The 20,623-nt window shown below is 39.3% G+C and overlaps 1 protein-coding gene across 1 annotated transcript; it reads left to right on the top strand.

Moving 5' to 3' along the window:
• Positions 1-445: 445 nt before the first annotated feature.
• Positions 446-2,018, top strand: LOC104103818 (10-deacetylbaccatin III 10-O-acetyltransferase-like). The gene is made up of 2 exons (XM_009611751.4): positions 446-968; positions 1,411-2,018. The coding sequence occupies exons 1-2, from the start codon at positions 483-485 to the stop codon at positions 2,005-2,007; spliced, it is 1,083 nt and encodes a 360-aa protein (XP_009610046.1). The 5' UTR covers positions 446-482; the 3' UTR covers positions 2,008-2,018.
• The last annotated feature ends 18,605 nt before the right edge of the window (positions 2,019-20,623 follow it).

Raw genomic sequence — 20,623 nt, 5'->3', positions numbered from 1 at the left:
TTTGCCTTCATTTATCCCTTAATTACAATTTAGCGTAAACACCAGGGATAAATTATTACCTTGCGGGACACCCATTTAATGAGTGGTATCGTTATAATTCTTTCTTTTCTTTACAGTCTTAATCTTTTCAAATCCTTTTTCTTGTGTGTGTTAGGAGCTGGTTCAGAGGTGAGAGTTGCCACTAAATTTTAGGAGAGAATTTAAGTATAGGATTTATTTTATGTATTTACCGATAGTGTGAAGAAATTTGTATGCAATTTGTGCAATATTTTTTTCTTTTCAGAAAGCAAATAAAAAACGAATTGGAGTATAACCCTTTATTTGATTCATCTTGATCCAAGCAAACTTTAGACCAGTTAGATCATGACTCTTTTTGACCCAACATATCCCCTTATCACCTCTAGCCTTACCTATATATATATATATATATATATAATGCCTTGTAATGTCACTCAACTATTGCATGCTGAATTCTCTTCAACATGGCAAATTGCAATGGAAATGGAGTTGCACATCTTGGCTCTAACTTACAAATTGAAGCAATCCAAACAGTGATGCCAACGAAACCAACTGATCCAAGATTATCGCGGCGAGTCGCCATTGCTGAAAATCTTGGCTCAGGCAATCTCCAGAGGCGTTTTCACATAGTTCTTTGCTATAACAAAGCCTCAGAAGAGGATTCAGGGTGGCTAATAGCTGGTTGGATTAAAGAGTCATTAGGAAAGGCACTTGTTGAAAAACCATTATTTGCTGGTAGACTTAAAAGAAAAGGAGAAAATGATGATAGTGAAGAGTTTGAAATTGTATCAAATGATTCTGGTGTTAGACTTGTTGAGGCTACCATGCCTATGGACTTGGCACATTTTCTTGATCTTATAAAGGAAAAAAAAAATGCAGAAGCTGAGCTTGTCTTTTGGGAGGATGTCAATGAATCAAATCCTCAGTATTCACCTCTTTTTTATGTCCAGGTTAGTGTAGGAATGCAGACACTTTTCCTTTTAATTTATTTTATTTGGGGTTTAAGATTTGTTATTTGAAACTCATCCACTCCACTAATTTAAATTTGCGCCACATAAGATCACCTGTTATAAAAAAAAGCGCTTTTCCCCACCTAGAATTTCTCCATTTTCAACTTTGGACCGTATAAAAACGGAGCAACTCTTGATAAGAAGCGTTTGTGCAAGTCCTAAATAGTCCGGGTGGATTTTGAATATCAAATGATTAAATTAAATAAAAAATATATGGCTATTCTTTCTTTTGGTACCATAAGATCAGTCCAACATAAAGTTAGATTATTAGCAAAAACTTATACTACCATTTTTCTTGAAAGATTTTTATGGACTGAATATAGGGTTTTTAGGTTTTATTAAAAAGGCAAGAATATTATTGATGAATGATTTTATTGTTCAGGTGACAAATTTCAAGTGTGGAAGATACTCAATTGGTATAAGTTGCAGCCTATTTCTAGCAGATCCTTATGGCATGACTAGTTTCTTGAATAGATGGTCCAAAATTCACAACAACGTTGTATCATCAGCAGACATGCCCAAAATTCCAACATTTTTCCTTCCAAATCTTAGGAAAACTGGCTGTTCACCAACTTTATCACTAAGCTCCACCACAAGCAAACAAATTAATGAAACCTTAATCTTTAAAATACCCACAAAGATCTTGAATTTAAGAGATAATATCCACAAGAATCTTGCTGAAAAATGTGTTGAAGAGGCAGAAGACAAACTTGGTAAGAAGTTGGCTTCAACTTTCTGTTTGTTTGTTAAAGAAACATTAGAGGATGTTAAGGTGGAAATTTTTTCTAGAGAAGGGATTTCTCCATTTGGTTCTATTACTGGATTAGTTTCAGCTAGCTTGGATGATTTGGAAGGTGAAAGCATAAGGTTTAATGAGGAAAATAAGGCTGTCCACTTTTCATGTTGGACCATTAACTCAGGAAATGAAGATCTTGTGTTGATTTCTCCATCTCTTGTGTTGATTACTCCATTTCTTTGATATTGTCCCAAGATTTAGAAGAAAATATTGTTATTGGATGATTTATCATGAACTATATTTAATAAGGTTTACTATTCGAAGAAATCTTAGGAATTTCGAGCTTCTGTGTATTGCAAAAGTTGTGTAAGATTGTCAAGTTTGATATTTTTAATGTACAATATAATATTGCACTTCTTTTTTGAGTACTAATAGGATTTTTATATTACTTACTAAACGGAGTTTAACATATTACAGGCCATATTGCCACTAGAGGTGTCATTGGGGCTATATATCCCCGCAGACAAACAGCTATTGTCACTTACAATATTACACTTCAATGACATAAAAGATGAAGTATGATATGATGAGATAAGAGATGCATGATTTGTAGAGAAGCTTTTAGCTAAAAAGAACAAACTAAGTAGGAAATGATCAAACTACGTTATTATTAGAGATAAAGAAAGTAGTGCACGAGTTCATAACCCTCTTTAGAGATTGAAACTTGTGGTAATAATTGTGAACGAGCAAAGAGTATAAGTTTTATGTAACATAGTAAAAAAAATAATTATTGATATTCTTAAGAATAAATGGACCAAATATTCTATAAAAGGTCAAAATATTCAGCTACTAATAAAGAAGTACTCCAGCAACTATATTGATCGCAATTTTAGGAATATCTTGTTTAGCGATAGAATTTTATTACGGACCAACCTGCAATAACTCCATGCCTTTTCTAATTAATAATAATATGGAAAACGTGGTCTTACAAAATTCATTTATTGAGAAGTTTTATAGGAAGAATTTCCACTGGGCCAACCTACATTAATAGCTTCCTTCATCTGCAACTACGTAAGGTAAAAGCAGTTAAAAGTAGTACTAGAGAAATATGATGACCCAAAAGGTCATCTTTAAATTTAATAAATATTTTTGTGTTTAAAGATCTCAAAAAGTACTATTCATTATTCCTTAACTTGCATGCATAGTCTGTATAATTTTTCGGAAAGTTTTATATGAAAAATTGATTAAAATGTGAAATAGAACCTTTTAAAACTCAACTGAATTGACTTTGGTTAACATTTTGAGCAAACATACTCGGATCAGTGTTTTGACAATTTCGGTAAGTCCGTATCGTGATTTGAAACTTGGGCATATGCCCAAAATTTAATTTGGAGGTCCCTAACTTGAATTATTGCCAGTTGTCGAAAACTAGAAGCCTAAAGGCTTAAAGATTTCAAAGTTTGATCACAAATTGACTTTTATTGATATCGGGGTCGAATTCAAGTTTTGTAAATTTTCATAGGTCTGTTATGTCATTTATGACTTGTCTGTCGAATTTGATGAGAAACGAAGTTGATTTTACGTGATTCGGACATTCGGTTGTGAAAATAGAAATTCTAAAGTTTTCTTAAATATTTCATTTGATTTGGCGTCCTATTCGTAGTTCTAGGTGTTAATTTGGTGTTTTGATCGCGCGAGCGAGTTCGTATGAGGTTATTGGCCTGTGTGCATTTTGGGTTGGAACCCCGAGGGCTCGGGTGAATTTCGGATAGGCTACGGGTGGTTTGGAACTTAGAAAATCTGATTTTTGAGCATCAACTGTCATCTGGTGCATGGTGCTTTGTGATCGTAAAATCATTCCTGCGATCGCGAAGAGGAAATTGTGAACCGTGATTTTTACCCTTCGCGTTCGCGAAGATAGGCACGCGATCGCGGAAGGTTAGTTCCCAAAGCACCGCAAACGCGAGGACCAAGCCGCGTTCGCGTAGAAGGAATGAAGGCAGAAGTTGGGCACGCCATTTGTGCTACGCGATCGCACAAGGCAGTACGCGATCGCGTAAGGCTGAGAAAATGTTCTCCGCGATCGCATGACCATTTACGCAATCGCGTAGAGTTAAAAATTGAGGCAGCCAAAATATGCTTCTCGATCACAAAGAATTATTCGCGATCGCGAAGAGTAAAATGGACCTGGGCAGAAATAGTTATAAGCGATTGCGAACGAATTCTTGCTATCACGATGAGTAAAAAATCTGGACAATAAAACTTAAATTTGGAAATGGGATTTCGTCCCATTTTTTATCATTTTCGATTTTGAGCTCGGGTAAGACGAATTTTGGGCAATTTTTACAGAAAAATATTGGGGTAAGTGTTTCTTATCCTATATTGATTATATTTCATGATTTCATACTCAGTTACATCATGAATCCGTGAATTTATGGAAGAAAAATCGGATTTTTATCAAATCTTCCAAAAATGTAAAATGAAGATTCGAAAGCCAATCCGATGTCGGAATTCGATAATTTTTGTATGGTTGAACTCGTATCGGAAGAAGTGTTCAGATTTCGTAAGTTTTTTTTGAGATTCGAGACGTGAGTCCCACTGATGATTTTTGAGATAAATTTCAAATATTAATCCGAAAAATTACTAAATTCATATGGAATTAATTCTTACGATTTGTATTGAATATATTGAATTGTTTATGACTAGATTTGAGGATTTCAGACACTAATTCGCGAGGCAAGGGTGTATTGGAAACTTGAATTTGGTTGCGAAACGAAGTAAGTGACGTGGTTACCCTTGACTTAAGGGAATAGAACCCTTGAATTATTTACTACATGAATTTCATGTGTAACGATGTATAGGCAAGGTGACTAGTGCCTATACTTTGTCAAATTAATTGGTTGCTTAATTATTTAAAATATCTTAAATTGTTTAAGACACGAATTAACTGTTATAATAATTATTTCTCTCTTATTTCTTGTCAAATATAAATTCTTGAATTCTTGCAATTATTGTTACATGCTTATTTGGTTTATGTGTCTTAATTACTACTTGACATTTAGCATATTAAATATTAAACTGCCTATTTTCTCCGTGATTTTCAAAATTAATTGTTATTTTTTATTGTTTGTTTCATAAATAAATTATAATTATTGTATGCTTTGATGCTTAACAGTTTCTCATTGAACGTGGTATTTTTTGGAGTATTTTAATTACATTTAAGAGTTGTTAAAATATATTGAGGGAGCGGGTTGCACGCCGCAATATATTTATTTAAAGTTTAGGAACGGGTTGCACGCCGCAACAGATTTATTTAAAGTTTATATTGGGAGAATGGGTTGCACTCTGCAATGGAAACAAGTTGAGGGATTGTGACTGCTGAATTCATTTTAATTATTAATATTATTTACTGGTCTTACTACTATTCCCGTTATTATTATTGTTATTACTATTATTGCGTACAGGTTAATGTAAGTGACTCACCTTAGCCTCGTCACTACTTCGTCGAGGTTAGGCTCGACACTTACGAGTACATGGGGTCGGTTGTACTGATACTACACTCTGCACTTCTGGTGCAGATTTCGGAGTTGGTCCCAGCGGCGTACCATAGACTTGCTCGGATTGAGCTACCAGTGGAGACTTGAGCTATAGCTGCACGACGTTCGTAGTTCTGAAGCCCCCTTCTACTTTATTTTAGCTGTGTTCTTTCTTTCAGACAGCATTATTTCGTTCAGTCCCTTGTTTGTATTATTCTAGAAGCTCGTGCACTTATGACTCCAAAATTTGGGATGGTATTTAAATATCGCGTCTATTATGGATTATTCACTATTATTTCAGACTTTATTTTCGCATTTGTTTCTTTGTTATTAATTAAATTAAAACTTTGTTAAAATGGCTAATTATATTCAAACGTTGGCTTGCCTAGCAAGTGAAATGTTAGGCGCATCATGGTCCCGAAGGTGGGAATTTCGGGTCGTGACTGTTAGTATTAGAGCGCTAGGTTACATAAGTCTCACGAGTCACGAGTAAACTTAGTAGAGTATGAAGGATCGGTACAGAGACGTCTGTACTTATCTTTCAGAGGCTATAAAGTTTAGGAATAATATCACTTCTTTCTTATCCTGTCATGCAATTTTACTCTACCATCGATAATTGAACCATTCCATTCTTATTCTCTCACAGATGACGAGAACACGTAATACATTTACCGATGGACAGGGACTAGAGCCCCCGGTGGCAACTATGGCCAGGGTAGAGGTCGAGGTCGAGGTCGTGCTAGAGGCAGAGGCAGAGGCAGAGGTAGAGCTCAGTCTAGTGCTCGAGCAATAACACCTGTTGTAGAACCTCAGGTGGATCTTCAGGAGGAGGTTCCAGTTCAGACTGTACCAGTTAGACCAGTTCAGGTTCCGGAAGGGTTCATAGCCACTTCAGTACTTCAGGACGCTTTAGTCCATCTTGTGAGCCTAATAGAGGGTGTGGCCCAGAATGGTATATTTCCAGTGGAACCATTCGTCTCACAGGCTGGAAGAGGAGCACAAACTCCCACTACTCCCGCTCCGGAGAAGATGGCTCCCCAGAATCAGGCTCCAGCAGCCCCACCAGTTGGGGTAGTTCAGCCAGTTATTGCGGCACAGACTCGCGATAGGCCCGCCATGTCTTTTGAGGCCTTATTGAGACTGGATAAGTTTAACAAATTCTTTCCAGTTCACTTCAGTGGTACACCTTCTGAGGACCCACAGGGTTATCTTGACCGCTGCCATAAGGTGCTGCAGAACATGGGTATAGTTGAGACTAATGGGGTCGATTTTGCTGTATTTCAGATGACGGGTTACGCCAAGAGGTGGTGGAGATATTATACATTGACCAGACCAGTTGGATCGCCTGCACTTACCTGGGAGCAGTTCTCGCAGCTATTTCTGGAGAAGTTCCTTCCTATCACACTGAGAGAAGATTACCGCAAGCAATTTGAGCATCTACAGTAGGGCAGTATGACTGCTACTCAGTATGAGTCCCGCTTTGTGGATTTATCCCGTCATGCTCTCCTTTTACTACCTACTGAGGGAGAGAGAGAGTGAGGAGGTTTATTGAGGGACTCACTCACCCTATCAGGATTCAGATGGCCTAGGAGACCTAAAGTGAGATTTTCTTTCAAGCGGCTGCTAATGTCGCGAGGAGGATCGAGATGGTTCTTGCACATGAGAGAGGGCAGAGGTCTGATAAGAGGCCTCGTCAGTTTGGTGGTTTCAGTGCTACTTCGTCTGGAGGCAGAGGTAATTTTGGTAGGGGTCATCCTCCTAGATCGTTTCATTCAGCACTTCAGGTATCTCCTGGTGCTTCAGGGAGTCACGGTCCTATTATGCCTTACTCTGGGCAGCCAGCACTTAGTGCACATTGCTCATATCAGTGCACCACCACTCCAGAATCACTATAACGGTTATCCAGCCTGTTCGAGTCAACCTCAGTAGCCACGTCATCAGGATGGGTGTTATGAGTGTGGGATCATTGGTCACATCAGGAGGTATTGCCCTAAGTTGTCGAGTAACAGATCTCGGCATGATTCTCGTGCCATCATACCGGCACCGATTGCTTCACCGCCTGCTCAGCCAGCTAGAGGTAGGGGTCAGGCAGCTAGAGGTGGAGGTCAAGCCATTAGAGGTGGATATTAGGTCGTTAGAGGTGGATGCCAGCCAGTTAGAGGCCGTCCCAGAGACGCAGTTCAAAGTGATGGGGCCCAACCCCGATTTTATACTTTTCCAGCTAGGGCTGAGGCCGATTCATCCAATGTTGTGATCACATGTATTGTTCCAGTTTTCCACAGGGATTCTTCAGTTCTATTTGATCCAGGATCCACTTATTCCTATGTGTCCTCCTATTTTGCTTCATATTTGATTGTGCCTTGTGATTCTCTGAGTGCTTCTGTGTATGTATCTACATCGGTGGGAGACCCTGTTATAGTAGATCATGTCTATTGTTCGTGTGTGGTTACTACTGGTAGTCTTGAGACTAGTGTGGATCTCTCTACTTCTTGATATGGTAGATTTTGATGTCATCTTGGATATGGATTGGTTTTCACCTTATTATGCTATACTGGATTATCATGCCAAGACGGTGACCCTAGCCTTGGCGGGATTACCTTGGTTAGAGTAGAAAGGAACTTCTGGTCATTCTACCAGCATGATTATTTCTTATATGAAGGCTCGGCGTATGGTCGAGAAAGGGTGTCTAGCCTATTTGGCTTATATTCGCGATCCTAGTGCGAATTTTCCTTCTATGGACTGAGCACCAATTGTTCATGAATTTCCAGAAGTATTTCCTTCAGATTTGCCAGGGATACCACCCGACAGAGATATTGACTTCTGTATTGATTTAGCTCTGGGCACTCAGCCCATTTCTATCCCACCATACCGTATGGCCCCGCCGGAGTTGAAAGAATTGAAGGAGAAATTACAAGACTTGCTGGATCAGGGGTTCGTTAGACCAAATGTCTCGCCCTGGGGTGCACCAGTATTATTTGTAAAGAAGAAAGATGGTTCTATGCGGATGTGTATAGATTATCGTCAGTTGAATAAGGCCACTATCAAAAACAAATATCTGTTGCCAAGGATTGATGACTTATTCGATAAGCTTCAGGGAGCCAAGGTGTTTTCGAAGATCGATTTGAGGTCTGGTTACCATCAGTTGAAGATTAGGGCATGTGATGTCCCTAAGACAACTTTTCAGACTCGGTATGGGCATTACGAATTCCTAGTGATGTCATTTGGGTTGACAAATGCCCTAGCAACATTTATGGATTTCATGAATCAAGTATTCAACCCCTATTAGGATTATTTTGTGGTTGTATTCATTGATGATATCTTGATTTACTCCAACAGTCGAGAGGAGCATGATCAGCATCTTCGGAGTGTGCTTCAGAATTTAAAGAATAATCAGTTATATGTTAAATTTTCAAAATGCGAATTTTGGTTAAACTCAGTTGCCTTTTTGGGGCATGTTGTATCGGCAGAAGGCATAAAGGTGGATCCTAAGAAGATTGAGGTTGTTCAGAATTGGCCTAGACCCACTTCAGTTACAGAAATCCGGAGTTTCCTGGGTTTAGCAGGTTATTATCGTCGGTTTGTGGAAGGGTTTTCATCTATAGCAAGCCCATTGACCAGACTGGCCCAGAAAGGTGCCCCACTCAGATGGTCAGGCGAGTGTGAGTTGATCTTTCAGAAGCTCAAGACCGCTTTGACTACGGCGCCAGTGTTGGTATTACCCACAGGTTCAGGATCTTATACGGTGTATTGGGATGCATCTCGTGTTGGGCTTGGTGCAGTATTGATGCTAGATGGCAGGGTGATTGCATATGCGTCGCGGAAGTTGAAAGTTTACGAGAAGAATTATTATGTTCATGACTTAGAATTGGCAGCCATTGTTCATGCACTGAATATTTGGAGGCATTACCTCTACGATGTCTCGTGTGAGGTATTTACTGATGATCGTAGCCTTCAGTATCTGTTCAAACAAAAAGATATCAATTTGAGGCAGAGAAGATGGTTGGAGTTGTTAAAAGACTATGATATCACCATTTTGTATCACCCCGGAGAGGCTAATATGGTGGCTGATGCTTTGAGTAGAAAGGTTGTGAGTATGGGCAGCCTTGCTTATATTCTGGTGGGTAAGAGACCGTTAGCTGTAGATGTCCAGACTTTGGCTAATCAGTTCGTGAGTTTAGATATTTCAGAGCCCAGTCGGGTTTTAGTTTGCACAGTCGCTCGGTCTTCTTTATACGAGCGCATCAGAGGGCGGTAGTATGATGATCCTCATTTACTTGTCCTCAACGACACGATGATACCAAACAAGTTGTTGTGGGGGGAAGATGGAGTTCTGCGGATGCAGGGTCGTATTTGTGTGCCTAATGTGGATGGGCTTTGTGAATTAATTCCGGAAGAGGCCTATAGTTCCAGGTATTCTATTCATCCAGGTTCCGCCAAAATGTATCAAGATTTGCGGCAACATTATTAGTGGAGGAGAATGAAGAAGGATATAGTTGCATATGTAGCTCGATGTCTGAATTGTCAGCAAGTTAAGTACGAGCTTCAGAGACCTGGTAGTTTGCTTCAGAAGTTAGAAATTCCTGAGTGGAAGTGGGAGCGTATCACTATGGATTTTGTTGTTGGACTCCCACAGACTCAGAGAAAATTTGACACAGTTTGGGTCATCATAGACAGGTTGACCAAGTCAGCACATTTCATTCCAGTGTCAGTTACCTATTCTTCAGAGTGGTTAGCTGAAATTTACATTCGTGAGATTGTCCGCCTACACGGTGTGCCCGTGTCTATTATTTCAGATCGAGGTACGTAGTTTACCTCATACTTTTGGAGGGATGTACAGCGTGTGTTAGACACGCGGGTCGAGTTGAGTACAACATTTCATCCACAGACAAACAGACAGTCAGGGCGCACCATTCAAATATTGGAAGATATGCTTCGCGCTTGTGTTATAGACTTTGGATGTTCGTGGGATCAGTTCTTGCCGCTTGCGGAGTTTGCTTATAATAATAGCTACCAGTCGAGCATCCAGATGGCTCCATATGAGGCATTATACGGAAGGCGATGTTGTTCATCAGTTGGATGGTTTAAACCGTGAGAGGCTCGATTATTGGGTACCGATTTGGTACAAGATGCCTTGGATAAGGACAAGATTATTCAGGATCGACTTCCTGCAGCTCAGTCTAGGCAAAAGAGTTATGCTGACCATAAAGTTCGTGATATTGCATTCATGGTTGGAGAAAGAATATTGCTCCGGGTTTCACCTATGAAAGGTGTAATGAGATTTGGAAAGAACGGCAAGTTGAGCCCTAGGTATATTGGACCATTCAGAATTCTTGAAAGGGTGGAGGAAGTAGCCTACAAGCTTGCGTTACCAGCTAGTTTATCAACGGTTCATCAGGTGTTCCATGTGTCTATGCTCCGGAAATATCATGGTGATCCTTCCCATGTGTTAGATTTCAGCTCAGTCCAATTGGACAAGGATTTGACTTATGAGGAGGAGCCGGTAGCTATCCTAGCCCGGCAGGTCCGACAATTGAGGTCTAAGAGTTATCCTTCAATTCGGGTGCAATGGAGAGGTCAGCCGGTAGAGGCATCTATCTGGGAGTCCGAGTCGGACATGCGGAGTAAATATCCACACCTTTTCATCAGCTCAGGTACTTTTTCTAACTCCGTTCGAGGACGAACGTTTGTTTTAGAGGTGGAGAATGTGATAATCCAAAAGGTCATCTTTAAATTTAATAAATATTTTTGTGTTCTAAAACCTCAAAAAGCACTATTCATCATTCCTCAACTTGCATGCGCAGTCCGTATAATTTTTCGTAAACTTTTTATATAAAAAATGCTTAAAATGTGAAATAGAGCCTTAAAACTCAACTGAGTTGACTTTGGTCAATATTTTGAGCAAACAGACTCGGATCAGTATTTTGATAGTCCCGGTAGGCCCGTATCATGATTTGAGACTTGGGAATATGCCCAGAATTTAATTTGGAGATCCCTAACTTGAATTATCGTCAGTTGGCGAAAACTAGAAGCATAAAGGCTTAAAGATTTCAAAGTTTGACCACAAATTGACTTTTATTAATATCGGGGTCGAATTCAAGTTCTGAAATTTTTTATAGGTTCGTTAAATCATTTATGGCTTGTTTGTCGAATTTGGAGAGAAGCGGAGTTGATTTGACGTGATTCGGACGTTCTGTTGTGAAAATAAAAATTCTAAAGTTTTCTTAGAAATTTCATTTGATTTGGCGTCCTATTTGTAGTTCTAGGTGTTAAATTGGTGTTTTGATCGTGCGAGCGAGTTCATATGAGGTTATTGGACTTGTGTGCATATTTGGGTTGGAGCCCCGAGGGTTCGAGTGAATTTCGGATAGGCTACGGGTGGTTTGGAACTTAGAAAATCTGATTTTTGAGCTTCAACTGTCATCTGGTGCATGGTGCTTCGCGATCGCGAAGAGGAAATTATGAGCCGTGATTTTTACCCTTCGCGTTCGCGAAGATAGGCACGCAATCGCGGAAGGTTAGCTCCCAGTGCACTGCGAACGCGAGGGCCAAGCCGCGTTCGCGTAGAAGGAATGAAGGCAGAAGCTGGGCACGCCATTTGTGCTACGCGATCGCACAAGGCAGTACGTGATCACGTAAGACTGAGAAAATATTCTCTGCGATCGCATGACTATTTACGTGATCGCGTAGAGTTAAGAATCTGGGCAGCCAAAATATGTTTAGAGATCGCAAAGAATTATTCGCGATCGCGAAGAGTAAAATGGACAAGGGCATAAATAGTTCTACACGATCGTGAACAAATTCTCGCAATCGCGATGAGTAAAAAATCTGGACAACAGAACTTAAGTTTTGGAAATGGAATTTCGTCCCATTTTCTACCATTTTCGATTTTGAGCTCGGGTAAGACGATTTTCGGGCGATTTTTACAGAAAAATATTGGGGGTAAGTGTTCCTTATCCTATATTGATTATATTTCATGATTCCATACTCATTTACATCATGAATCCGTGAATTTATGGACGAAAAATCATATTTTTATCAAATCTTCCTAAAATGTAAAATGAAGATTCGAAAGCCAATCCGATGTCGGAATTCGATAATTTTTATATGGTTGAACTCGCACCGGAACGGGTGTTCAGATTTCGCATGTTTTTCCGAGATTTGAGATGTGGGTCCCACTGATAAGTTTTTAGATAAATTTTGGATTTTAATCCGAAAAATTAGTAAATTCATATGGAATTAATTCCTATGATTTGTGTTGAATATATCGAATTATTTATGTCTAGTTTGAGGATTTCAGACACTAATTCGCGAGGTAACGGTGTATTGAAAACTTGAATTTGATTGCGAAGCGAAGTAAGTGTCGTGGTAAACCTAGACTTGAGGGAATAGAACCCTTGAACTATTTACTACGTGAATTTCATGTGTAACAATGTATAGGCAAGGTGACGAGTGCCTGTACTTTGTCAAATTAATTAGTTGCTTAATTATTTAAAATATCTTAAATTATTTAAGACACTAATTAATTGTGTCTCTCATATTTCTTGTCAAATATTAATTCTTGAATTCTTGTAATTATTGTTACATGCTTATTTGATTTATGTGTCTTAATTGCTACTTGATATTTAGCATATTAAATATTAAACTGCCTATTTTCTCCCTGATTTCTACAATTAATTGCTACTTGTCATTGTTTGTTTCATAAATAAATTATAATTATTGTATGCCTTGATGCTTAACGGTTTCTCATTGAACGTGGTATTTATTGGAGTATTTTTATTATATTTAAGAGTTGTTAAAATATATTGGGGGATCGGGTTGCACACCGTAATTAAAATAAAAATAAATATATTGGGGGATCGGGTTACACGCCACAACAGATTTATTTAAAATTTATATGTGGAATGGGTTGCACGCCACAATGGAAACAAATTGAGGGATTGTGACTGCTGAATTGATTTCAATTATTAATATTATTTACTGGTCTTACTACTACTCCCGTTATTATTATTGTTGTTATTATTATTGCGTACAGGTTAATGTAAGTGACTCGCCTTAGCCTCGTCACTACTTCGTCGAGGTTAGGCTCGGCACTTACCAGTACATGGGGTCGGTTGTACTGATACTACACTCTGCACTTCTGGTGCAGATTTCGGAGTTGGTCCCAACGGCGTACCATAGACTTATTCGGATTCAGCTACCAGTGGAGACTTGAGATATAGCTGCACGACGTTCGTAGCTTTGAAGCCCCCTTTTACTTTATTTTAGCTGTGTGCTTTCTTTCAGACAGCTTTAATTCGTTCAGACCCTTGTTTGTATTATTCTAGTAGCTCGTATACTTATGACTCCAAAATTTAGGATGGTATTTAAATATCGCGTCTATTATGGATTATTCACTATTATTTCAAACTTTATTTCCGCATTTGTTTCTTTGTTATTAATTAAATTAAAACTTTGTTAAAATGGCTAATTATATTCAAACGTTGGCTTGCCTAGCAAGTGAAATGTTAGGCGCAATCACGGTCCCGAAGGTGGAAATTTCGGATCGTGACAAAAAAAGGTACTCCTTTTTAATTTATTTGAACCTTTTTGGAGTACGAAGATTAAATTAATTAATTTTTAGTGTGATTCAAAGTTTCAAACATACATTTTTTAAAGTTTTAAAATAAAATGTATAATTTTTAAAACTAGAAAAGTACTATGAGTCACACTAGTTAACATTTCAAAATATTTAAAAACTGTTTACAAAAAAAATCAGACAAAACTTTATTTGATTCCCCAAAAATAAAAGGTTTATTCTTTTTGAAAAGAACTAAAGGTGGGAGTAGCAAATACTCTATATCTAAGATCTAAGTAATAATGGTACTCTTCATTCAGTAAGAAGCAAATATTAATGGCACATTCACCAACTTCAGTCTTCAGCATTCCAGAATGAGAGATGGACTCGGTAGATGGAGTAGTAAATATCGATAACTTCTAGGCGAAATTTACAATTACGTACAAAACTTCACAAAAAATACTCTATACGTAGACAATGTCGTTCTCAATTTTTTGTTCATAGGTTCATCATTTCACACTATTTTGAGCTAATTACTTCCACAAATTAAAATATTTAATTAGATCATATTAAGTCGTGGTTGGTTGAAAAGTGACAAATTAATGGCTTCTTCTTCTCTAATGTGTCTCCGCCTAAACAAGATGAGCCCGTGATTTGAGATTATTTTTCTTGAATAAATAACCTGTCAGGATCGGGAACCCGGATAGTACGAAATTTAACCAAACAACGGTATAATGACAATAACAAAGATAATGAAAGTTGATAATAACGATAATTAAAGAATATAAAGAAGACACAAATTTAACGTGGTTCGGTCAAGGTGACTTACGTCCACAAGCGGAGAGGAGCAATTTCACTATAACAACAAGAGTACAAAAGAGAGTACAAAATTAGAGTAAATACTCTAATTAATCCCAAATACCCCAAGAGAATAACCTCACAAGATCACTCCAAAGAAAGGGTTCACACAAGTGTTTCCCAACACTCACTCTCTTACAAAATACTCTATAATGAAATAAAGGAGGAAAAAGAAAGACAAGAGTGAAAAGCTCTTGAATTGGTGTGTTTTTAAATTAGGAGAAACTCCTCTATTTATACCAAGAAATCATTGACCTAATAATGGATATTATGTCATGACAAATGATATGATCCACAAATTTATTATAATGGATATTATGTCATGGCAAATATTATAAAATTTTGGTCATATTACATAACCTATAGTGTCATCTTTGCTATAAATTAAAACTGTTCTATATTCTTTTTTCTTGTGTAGTTTCACCAGAAATAAATAAAGTGAGCAATACGTAATGCTTCGTTTTTTGTCGTCAATCATTAAATTACAGGAGCAATAAATAACCACATGTTGACTTAGTTATCTGGCTTGTAGATGGAAAATTAATTAGGTCCAGCTATCCCCTTAATTGATTCTGTTCTTACAACTACAAGTTGCTAGGTGATAAATCTGCGGTGCCAAACACCTAAGTTGTTAAGTAAATAATACTTAATACTCCTATAAACTAGGTTGGACAATGGCTTTACAAAAGTGATTAATTTGACGGTTAAAGCTGTTGGGTTGAGGTTTTACTATCAACGTCAAGAGCCAAATATTCAACTTTTAGATATAATAATGTGAATTAGAAAAAGATTTTCTTGGCTACTATAATCAGTGAAGGAGCCACAAGCTGTCATGGGTTCAGCATAACCTAGTAGTTCTTGCCCACACTCTGTACTATTATTGAAAAAATTATTTAATATATATAAATAATTTAGTCAGAACCCAACAAACTTATATATTTTTTAATAATCAAAACTCATAAACTCAAAATCCTACCTTCACATCTATTGTAATGTATAGTTGTGAGACTAAAAAGCCAGTACCCCTATAACTATATGACAAGCTTAGTTGTCGGGTCACTTTTTACAAAGAGAAGAATTATTTTTGTAGTCAAAAGCTTAAACACCTATTCAATTTAAATTGATGATTCCATCTGGTAATTGATTTAGGGTCTATTTGGAAAGTTTTGTGTAATTATCTGACGGTGTAATTATTAGGGTAGTAACTATATACCCTAATAATTTTACAGTATAGTAATTATTATGACCTGCTTGTTTGTCGTAACATAATTAAAGTTTAATTTTCATTGTCATATTTAGTTAGGCATGTGTAATTACATAGTTAAATCTTAAAAAGTAATTAGATTAATATGTAGATAAGTTTTACTATGTAAGAAATATCAAGTATTAATTTATTATGAGGTATTTAAATAAATATTTTTTGTAAAAATATATTAAATTATTATAAATTGGTAATACTATCATAAAAATAATCGATATCTTACAAATAAATAATATGATTACTTAAACTAATCAATAAAATTTTAATAACGATTTATTTTTCACTAATTCATGTGAATATAAGAAAGTTAGACATGATCTAAGAAAGTAGTTTTTTATAATAAATATTTATACTATTTAAAAAATAAAACTAGTAAAATACAATACCGTCCTTTATTGGGATATCAACTATCTAATGAAATATTAAAATCTAATACAAAACAATTGCATGGGCTATTCACATGGCAAGGGATATAAGCTCTATTATTAGCATAATGTCGCGGACCCGTTTTTTGGGGGCTCAGCGAGGGCAGCAAGATAGCCTGACTACTACTCTTGCTTCAGCCCTTAACAAGAAACAAGCACAAAATCGTGCTTTGGACCAAGGCAATCACACAAACTCAAAGGTTGGAGGGATAACGAAAATGAAAGACACAAAGATGGGAGGCCAAGGCCAATTTTTAGGGTTTTTCTCATATACAAAAGAAAGAAATACAAGTAAAGAGATATGCCTTCTAACAAGGCCTAAGTATCCTATTTATACAGAAAAATGTCCACAGGCAACTAAGCTGACTGTGGGCCCGTCCAGCCTGTGGTGCAGTGCTTTGTACTGGTTTCCTAGAAGGTGTTGGCAGCCCATGTGCCAATTGACTTGTCCAGCTGCTGTGGCCCAGTTCTTGCTGGCAGGCAGTTGCTCCCATGTTCATCCAGACAGGATGTGGCTCTACCTAGCTGTGCAGCACATGCCTTTGCTGGCAGCATGTTGCTTCCATGATTGTCCTGGCAGACTGTGGTCCTGCCCAGTTGTGCTGCATGTGACTTTGCTGACGAAAAGTAGCCCCTAGGAGGGCCCGGACAGCCTGTTGGATTGTTGCCTCCATGTGCAAAGACCTTCTGGTCTTTGGCACCCAAGTTTGGCTCGTTTGGCAGCTCTTTAGGCAGCAAATTTGGGCGAAAAATATGCGGGTCGGAACACTCTCCCCCACTTGAAATGGCGACAACCTCGGCGCCACAACGATTCAAGTAGTCGTGAACTTGATCTTTGAACGGCCACAATGCCTCATATTTTTCCCACGTTGCCCTTTCTATCGGTTGCCCTTTCCATCGGACAAGAAATTGGGTGCTTGAATTGCCCCAACCTACTCCTTGTATCACCCGATGCTTGATAATGGTCTCGACCTTTTTGTCGACGACCGAAGAATTTGTGAAAATTGTTGGTCGCCTGGATTGCCTTCGCTCCATATCACCCTTGTCTCTACAAGGTGCCTTTAACGGACTGACATGCCTCGACCCAAGTAGCTTTCCACGTTGCTTCCTTGAATCCTCCAACTTTTGAGGTGCCATGTACTGGCCCATGGCATGTGGCTTCGCCCACAGAATGAAGTCCTTACCCTTAAGGACTCGTTGTTCAGAAGGAGTCAAGGCTTTGTCCCTCTTGACCTCCTTAGTCCCTGTCCCGACTGCCAAAACCGGTGCTCCCTCTTCCTTGAAGCCTTTTACGATTTGAATCGCGGACAACAAACTAACAACTTGTGTTACCCGAACTGCCGGCACCACACATGGACCCCTTGGGTCATAAATGTAGATCTGGTTGAGAAATGGGCATATGAATGCCTTCACTGCATCCCAATAGTCTAGCCACAGAACCAGATCAAATACGTCCAGGGAAGCGAAAAAGAAACTCACGTTTCCCTGCCAAGCTCCTAAGTTGAGCTGCACATTGCGGGCGATCCCTTTCACGTTGGTGGGTTTGGCGTTTACCGTCTTCAGTACAGAACTGCTAGGACCGAACACAAGGCGAAGTGACTTAGCTTTTGCTTCGGACACAAAATTGTGTGTCGCGTCAGTGTCTACCATGAAACGTACTGATTGTCCGTTTAATTGTGCATCCACGAACAGTGATCCTAGTTCCCCTGATTGGCGCTCTTTGCCAATCACATCATCGCCTAAAGCGTGAACCAGTTTGACAATGTCATGCTTCCCGTGGGTTACCTGCTTCAAAGCAGGCTTTTCGGCAACTACTGCGCCCAATACCATGTTGCCAAGATGAGCTATGTGCGGCGGTTGTTCTTTGGCTTGTTCATCCGCTTGGATTCTTTCCTCAATTAGCCTCCGCTCGGCCGTAATTATGGCGCCGAGTTTTTTCAAAAAAGGACAATCTTTGTAGCCATGACTAGTGTCCTTGCAGATATAACAACCATTGCGGGGACCAGCATCCTTCCTCCTTTGGTTGTACCGGTCGTGCCAGTGTGCCTTGTTGCTTTGTTCTCTGGAATCGCGGTCAGAGGCAGCAACTTGTTTGCTCCTGTCCCGATATCCATGGTCTCCATCCGGTTGGAAGTTGGTGTCCCTTGCGTTTGTGGCTTCTGTCCTATAATCATTTAAGGACTCTGCCACCGCGATAGCTTCGTCGACGTCTTGGACTTGACGTCGCTGCAATTCCTGTCTTGCCCAGTCTTGAAGGCCATCGATGAAAGTGAATAACAAGTCATCGCTTGCTAAGTTTGGAATTTGCAGAATGAGTTTCGTGAAATTTTTCACGTACTCGCTTATGGAAGTTGTTTGCCTGAGCTCTCACAACTTCCTATGTGCCTCGTTGACAACGTTTTGGGGGTAGAACTGGCGCTTCAGTTCGAACTTGAACTGATCCCAGCTCTTGATGTAGCAAGTTCCCTTCTCCATGTCGGCTTTCTTCCGTCTCCACCAAAGCATGGCGGTCTCGGCAAGATACATCATTGCTGCCCGGATCTTGGCAGCCTCATCAACGATGTAAAGGTGCTCAAAGTAGTCTTCCATCTTCCAGATGAAGTTCTCTACTTCTTGAACGTCTCGTTCGACCCTAAACTCCTTCGGTTTTGGGCCCTCGATCTTGGTTTCCCGCACCGTTACATGACCAGTGCCACCGACTAACTCTACTGCCTTCAATTGTTGCTTTAGAAGCTCAATCTCCCCGTGCAACGCCGATACAGCCTCGGTCAGCTTAAGCTCAAGGTTGGTCAGTCCTTCCTTGTGCTCAAAAATCGCCTTATCTACCGACTCTTTGACCTCATCTAGTCCATCTAGGGTCGTAGACTCAAGTGCTTGGAAGTTGTGCAAAACTTCTCCCACATGCTGGTTTAGGGCATCTAAACTAGCTTCAGTGAGACCCATTCTCACATTTAAAGGATTTGAGACAGAAGCCTCATAATCTTCACCACGACTAACCTGTTGTGGGGGCAGCGGTAAAGCTGGCGCCTCACTTATTACGGCTATGGTGGGATCTCGAACTTTGCTTGTTCCTCTCTTCTTTGGTTTCTGCCGCTTTGTTGGTGACTCGTCTCTGCCACGAATGTTGTCTAAGTTGACATTATCTCCATCAGTTCCCATGGTCGATAACCTTTGCTCTGATACCACTTGTCGCGGACCCGTTTTCTGGGGGCTCAGCGAGGGCAGCAAGATAGCCTGACTACTACTCTTGCTTCAGCCCTTAATAAGAAACAAGCACAAAATCGTACTTTGGACCAAGGCAATCACACAAACTCAAAGGATGGAGGGATAACAAAAATGAAAGACACAAAGATGGGAGGCCAAGGCCAATTTTCGGGGTTTTTCTCATATACAAAAGAAGGAAATACAAGTAAAGAGATATGCCTTCTAACAAGGCCTAAGTATCCTATTTATACAGAAAAATATCCACAGGCAGCTAAGCTGGCTGTGGGCCCGTCCAGCCTGTGGTGCACTGCTTTCCTAGAAGGTGTTGGCAGCCCATGTGCCAATTGACTTGTTCAGCTGCTGTGGCCCAGTTCTTGCTGGCAGGCAGTTGCTCCCATGTTCATCCAGACAGGATGTGGCCCTACCTAGCTGTGCAGCACATGCCTTTGCTGGTAGCATGTTGCTTCCATGATTCTCCTGGCAGACTGTGGTCCTGCCCAGTTGTGCTGCATGTGACTTTGCTGACGAAAAGTAGCCCCTAGGAGGGCTCGGACAGCCTGTTGGATTGTTGCCTCCATGTGCAAAGACCTTCTGGTCTTTGGCAGCCAAGTTTGGCTCGTTTGGCAGCCCTTTAGGCAGCAAATTTGGGCGAAAAATATGCGGGTCGGAACAATAAGGTGTATTACGCAATAAATTACTATTGTGTATTTTATTGTTATATCGATTACTATTATTTTATTAAGTACAATTATAATGTCAACCCTGTTGACCATATATTTTTGTAATGATGACTAGTAGAATTCATGGAATGATTTTTTATTATTTGTATGAACTGAAAAGGTACGAGAACAGCAGAAATTTGCATCACCTTCGGATTTTGAAAGAACAATTTCACAAACACTATTTCGAGTACTATCAGTTTTAGAGTTAATACCTTTAGAAATATTCTCACCGTCGAAAAAGTTTTTTTTCTTTCAAAAGTCAATAAAAAAGAATATGAAAAGTTACCTTGTAATTACAC

The sequence above is a fragment of the Nicotiana tomentosiformis genome, chromosome 8 (assembly GCF_000390325.3).
Source record: "Nicotiana tomentosiformis chromosome 8, ASM39032v3, whole genome shotgun sequence".
NCBI classification, from domain to species: domain Eukaryota; kingdom Viridiplantae; phylum Streptophyta; class Magnoliopsida; order Solanales; family Solanaceae; genus Nicotiana; species Nicotiana tomentosiformis.
The sequence above is the reverse complement of the archived record's forward strand: the minus strand, read 5'-3'. Positions and strand labels throughout refer to the sequence as shown.

Coding starts and splice junctions, on each gene's coding strand:
- LOC104103818 (XM_009611751.4), top strand. CDS start 483: ATGGCAAATTGCAATGGAAATGGAGTTGCACATCTTGGCTCTAACTTA. Junction 969..1,410: donor CACCTCTTTTTTATGTCCAG/GTTAGTGTAGGA, acceptor TTTATTGTTCAG/GTGACAAATTTCAAGTGTGG.